Here is a 6,080-nt window from a genome sequence, read left to right on the forward strand (position 1 = left end):
CTTATAGTTCTTTGTGTGTATTTGTGTCCATTTTGAAGTCTTTTTAAGAGATTTGTGTCTCAAAGTTGCTCTTTAAGGTTGTTATATCATCTCTCCAACAACATTGTTAGCAGTCCCTTAAAGGTTCTCTGGTTTCCACAGACCCCTCTGTGTCTGTAGGCCTAGTCAAATGTCCATTTATGAGCCAGAGAGGGTGACATTAAAAGTTACATCAGAACAATGAGGATGTGAGTTCAATATAAGTTGAGTCATGTTGGACATCCTCCTGGCTGTAGCTATATTGGGCATCAGCAGCAGGGACAGCCCAGACAGGGAACTGAAACCTTATCCATGGCATGCCATTGGCCAGACCATGAACATGCAACACAAAGCAGAAGTGCGGGCCAATGTACAGAGTTTCAATTTCAATAAAGATTTTAGCTTCCCACGATCATGAAAACAAGATAATGGAGATGAAATGATTCCTGTGCTGCATTCTGGCTTCTCCTTGGGTGTTGCCATGTGAGGTAAATGTTTCAAAGTGTCTGTCTTGATATCTTGGTGACAAGAGCTCATCACCACTACCTCAAAAACATATCTTTATTTGTATGTATTGATTATTATAATATATTTAGACATTTATACGTTTCTATGTTTTAACTTGTTTATTTTTAGTTATTGTTTGTTTTTCAAAGTGTTCAGAATGCTAAAGTGTTAAGAGTGTTTAAGTATGATAAATGCATGTGATGCAGATGTTGTAAAGTCAATGAGTAATAGTGTTTAATCATCATGATCTCAATATCAATCAAAAATAATTCTGATAATGATTTTTGCCATAATTGAGCAGCCCTACAGCACATCTGAAATTGAACCAAAGACGATATTCAGGCCCTTGTTTTCCAGCTCTGCACCGACACTGGACAGTGCTGCTGTGTTTTCTGGCAGCAGTCCAGTGGTCGGAGCATATCTGAACTACCACAACCCTGCCTGCATGCCATGTCTTGGCCTCTGCTTTGCAGCTTAAGGTCAAAGAGGGGAAGTAAAGGTCAGGCTAAGTTTAGACCGGGCAGCCAACACTTGGTCCCTGTTACACTCTCAGTACTGTAAATGCTGTCTCATACGGATCACGTTTCTGCAGCCAGCACATGAAGGGTTATTACTTTTTAGTTGATCCGATGGCTCGCTGATGTTTACTTTTGTTCTTTTTTAAACAAAGAGACCATATTCTGGTTTTCTTAACAGAAAAATACAAAATCTATAGATTGCCATGATATGGCCTGTACTGGTAAAAGAGGTATTTGACAACATTAATAAGTGTGAGGCTTGAACTAAGGTCTGGTGCAAAGTCTGAAGTGTAACTCTTGACTGCTGAAGAACAAGATGGAGTGACACTGCCATCTAGTGTTACTATTAGAAATCTGGAGCTATTGAACGTCAACTTCATTAAGTACTGCTTTTGGTTCTTGATGGTAAAAAGTAAGTTCACTGTTTTCCTGCAGATTTTTATTTCCTACCAACATGTGTTTGTGTTTCAGATTTTTAAAAACTCAAAATTCCTTCACTTCGAAACAGCAGTTGACAAAACAGTCCCGTCTCAAGGTCAATATGACGAATTTATATCTCTAGTAGTTTTGGAGCTTTTTGTCACGTCACATAATCCTCACCTGCAGTCTGTTCAGTTATCATGGAGTTGTAAATGCAGCTTTTCTAAGTACCAAGTAGAAAAATGGCACAAGGGTCTACTACTGATTAGGATCACATTATTTGATCAAAATTTGTCGTGCAGTTAATAAACAGACCCTGAGGTTTGATGGTTAAACTGTTGTTTCAGAGGGTGAGAATGGGTGACCGTTTTAATGCCCTTTAGTCATTATTACAGAGCAACTTCTACCTCACACTTTCCCAACATTTAGGCCCCTTTTTAGCCCCTTCTCCAATTTTTATTAATTTTCAAAATTATGATGCTTGAAATACACTTTTAGTTTTGACACTTGAGCAAACTATCTGTATTATAGGATAAAAAAAAAAGTTGCATATTAGTGTTTTGTCAGCTTAGAAAGTTTCATTTGGGGTTTTTGAATATGGACCAAAGCACATTTCCTTCAGAAGAATTCATGTCTTGTTCTTAAATTAGAAACATTGCTGGTACAAATTTCTGAAAATGTCTATTCCATAATATTAATGTTTAGACTTCCTTTGAAAATCCTTTTGGTATATTAATCAAGGTTTTTTGAAAAAGCATGTCTGTATATACAGTTTTATTTCATAGAGTGCGTGCTTGATGCTTGAATAGAATGAAATCAGGTTAGGATGCAGCAGAGCTTTTATGATGAGCCACCCATACTCAACATGATGGGGAGGGAAAAATAACTGACTTGAACAGCCATGGAAATATTCAATGAACCACCTTGACGGGGAAGAAGTATCTGTCAGTAGAATTTAAAGCTCTACTTTGAAGGACGAATTGAGATGACGCGTGTGGATTGAGACGGAACATCTGGAACTCACACAGGGGATAGATGTGTGGATGTAGAATCTCACAAACACATAATTCATTCCTGAGAAAAAGAAACTGCTAATGTCAAATCCATTTATTCATGCAAATCATAGGTAAACAAAAGCAAACAGCAGGAACTACAGGTGCCTTCATGTTCTGATTTCCACGATAATTACACCTGATTTTACACGCAATCCCCCCCCAGCCACAAAATGTCTAAACAGGTTTACACGTACTGCACGCAGAGAAAGCTGGAAATACACAAAATGCTGTTGTACGAAGAAAAAAAAAAGAAAAGGCCAACAATCAAAGATGATCTTTTGATGTAAACATAGCTCATAGTTTTTATATTCAGTTTAATTCTTACACATGGAATAAACTAGCTGCTCTGTTACAACAGCCACAATAGTGTGAAGCGTCTGATCTATGGTACCTACGCTGGATGAAACCACATAAGTAAGGCTGCGAGTTTACATCACACTACATGTAGTCTACACACATGTAAACATCCCTTCTCTGCGGGTTTGTTTTTTCCTTATGATACTCTAAGAAGGATGCCATCAGTCCCGTTTTCCTACTCACTAACAGCCCAGTCCGCTCATGGACCCAATCCGATCCAGTTTGAGCCCAAAGCATCCTCGGTTCCATCCCCTCCGTGACCGGTCCGGCTCTGCTCGCTTCTGATTGGCCAGAGCCCCCTTCAGCAGACGCAGCCAGGGGGTCTCAGCTTGCGTTTGTGTGTCAGCCCATTTAGGATACTCAGCTGCTTTGGCCCCCGAGGACAAGGTAGACTGCTCCTCCGGAGGGCTGTTCAAGAGGTTCTCCAGGTCGTCCAGGGTCAAAAGGTCATTGTAGCGCTCCAGAAACTGCTCCATGAACTACAGCAAGGTAAAAGAGAAAAAAAAAGATTCAATTTAATCGTCAGAGAGAGTATGAGGAGGAATAATTCAATCAGAGATACATTTCATTACTCTCCCCTCCATTTCCTCCCCTCTTTCTGGACTGTTTTCTTACATCCCTCATCCACTCTGAATTCTCCTCAATACACTTTCCCCCCCCAACCCCCTTCTCTTCCCTCCCTCTCTCCCTTCTCCATTCAGTACCTGCGCGGCTTCAGGAGAAGGGTGCAGAGCGCGAGCCTCTGTCATCTCCAGCGGTGTGAAGAGAAGCAGAGCGGCACAGAGCAGCACAGGAAACAGCATGGTGGCAGAGACGACTGACGAGAAAAAACTGCAGCAGGACGACTTTAAATGTACGCAGACTGTGAAACACAAAAATACAGATTAACTTATTACGTGGAGAAATTAAAAGCAAATCTACAAAAAAAATGTTCATGAATACTGCAGGTGAGTTAGTAAAAAAATCTCTGATGGAAAAAAAAAAAGATGCATACTTGTCACATTTATACAAACACTGTTAAACATACCAACATCCCTACTGAAGAATTGTTTTTACTTGTTTGTGATTTGGGTGTGAGAATGTTTATCTTTTCATGTACAAAGAATTAGAGGTCAGCTTACTTGCCGCCACTTTTCCTGCTTAGGATTTCACTTGATAAGAAAAAATCATGTACACTACTCTTGCTAAGCATCTCCAATTTATTAGAATAAATCACAACATTTCAGTCCCTCTGAACCGTTGTCAAGTGTGTTCTAAAATCTGAAAATCTTAATTTCAGTTCAGGCTTTAAAAATGTAAATTAAAACTGATAAACAAATCACTTAAATTAAAACCAGGACAGATTTTAAAATAATATATACTAAATGTTAAAATTTAAGTACAGCAATCAATCGAATTTTTTTTTTAAAAAGAGGCATTGCCCTTGTTGAGTTTAGGGCATTTTATAACTTTGAAGTCAAAAAGATTTTAAAAAAAGTTGCTGTTCTAAATCCATTTATAAAAAAAAAAAAGTGATTTTATCACTTTAGATTTAAAAATCATAAATTTTCCCCAAATGTTGATGTAGAAATAAGCATTGAAATAACAGGATTTTTAACTTGATCCTTTAAGAAAAAGTTATAACAATGGATAGAAGAAAGCTTGGATTAAAAGATTCAACATGATTCATCTAGAAGAAAAGTTATGCCTCTCACCTGTTGGGTACCTCTCAGAGCTCTGGGTGTCTTCTCTCACTGACTCTTCTCCATGTCCTGCGTCCTCCTCGCTCTCTCGGCTACCTCTCACTTGTTGGCACCTGCTGGGGGGAGCATCACTATCTCACTCGGCTGGCTCCTCCTCTTCCTCACTGTGTGATGGAACTGAAAGGATGATTTTCTTCCTCTTGCGTCCCTCCTGTTGGCAGAAGCTGAATGTTGGGGCATCAGCTGGGATGCTGCAGAGGTTTTGTAGAGCCAGAGATGCCCCCCCCCCTCCCCTTCTTACATCTTCCTCCTCCTCCTCATCTCCTTATTCTTTGGAGTGATGTCATAGCTTTGAGAAGAGTGATTGTCATTGCCAAGGTGACTGTGTGCGCTTTGCACTCTGTGCTCCATAAAGATGCCACAAGGCAAGGTCACAGGGCAGTGGTCAGCACATCGATGAGACCAGCGACAGTCTGGAGAGATTCACACGTTTTGTGTCAAACCTTAATCAGAATTATACATTTCCTCAATACTTAACAATGCCCCTCATGCTTATTAGCCTCTCTCTCTCCTCATTGTCTCTGTGGTCTTTCCCAGCATGCCCTGACCTCCCCTCTCGGTTGGATAAGTTACAGTCTGTCAGTGCCATCTGCTCCCTTTCCCCCCCGCCGCCAAATTACAACACTAGCAGGAGCTGCATGATCCAACACAGCAACCTCAAAGTTCAGCAGCCACTGATTATTTCAAGTAAATAAACCACAGCAATTAGCGATAGATGTCGGATACACAGGAAGTGAGAGAATATTTTCTCTTGAATATCGAGAGGATGGGCAAGTAGAATTCTTCTTCTCCAACTCTAAATAGATATAAACTGGGGAAATTTACTCGTATTTGCGTACTGAACACCCACTGAAAACATTTAACTCCAATTCATCCTCATAAAAACCTAAGTGCTGCTGCAATCACACTGTTCGCCAGTTGTTGGCAAGTGTCTTTACATAACACATCAATCACAGATACAGAAATGTACCCCGCTCATCTTTTTCGGAGAGGACAGCGTGTGGGAGAGGGAGTAGGCGAAAAGGGAGAGAGATTAGCGATATGGGAGGGGAGGGGGGGGTTAAACTAGCATGCAGGAGAGGAGGGCTGTAAGAGGGAAAGTAAGCGACGGTGAGTAGGAGGAGGAGGATGGGAGGGAGAGAGCTGAGAGAGCCCTACAAAAGAGATTGATTACAGGAGAAGAGAGGCAGCCAACTAGGCAACAGCAAATGTGTCAGACAGAAGAAAAAAAAGTAAATAAACAAGAAGCAGAAATACTCATTTTGTAATCAAAGTTTCTCATGTGATAAAGACAGAAAACTGATTGGATAGAAGTGTTTTAACAAGCGGAGGAAAATGTAGTGGAGAAGCACGGAGGGTAGTAATACTGTCCCAGCAAGCTGTGACGATCCATTAAACATTGCTGTCCAAACACAACGGACAAGCAGACATTCAAAGCTGCTTGTAATGACGGTATAAATTCA

General features: G+C 40.5%; 1 protein-coding gene across 1 annotated transcript; it reads right to left on the reverse strand.

Annotated features, from left to right (window-relative positions):
- Window positions 1-2,999: 2,999 nt before the first annotated feature.
- nppcl (natriuretic peptide C-like) lies at window positions 3,000-4,802 on the reverse strand. The gene is made up of 3 exons (XM_061049340.1): window positions 4,570-4,802; window positions 3,580-3,737; window positions 3,000-3,354 (listed from the first exon to the last, which is right to left on the reverse strand). Exons 2-3 carry the CDS (start codon window positions 3,676-3,678, stop codon window positions 3,058-3,060), a joined length of 396 nt encoding a protein of 131 aa, XP_060905323.1. The 5' UTR covers window positions 3,679-3,737; window positions 4,570-4,802; the 3' UTR covers window positions 3,000-3,057.
- Between the last annotated feature and the right edge of the window lie 1,278 nt (window positions 4,803-6,080).

The sequence above is a fragment of the Labrus mixtus genome, chromosome 11 (assembly GCF_963584025.1).
Source record: "Labrus mixtus chromosome 11, fLabMix1.1, whole genome shotgun sequence".
Classification (NCBI taxonomy): Eukaryota; Metazoa; Chordata; class Actinopteri; order Labriformes; family Labridae; genus Labrus; species Labrus mixtus.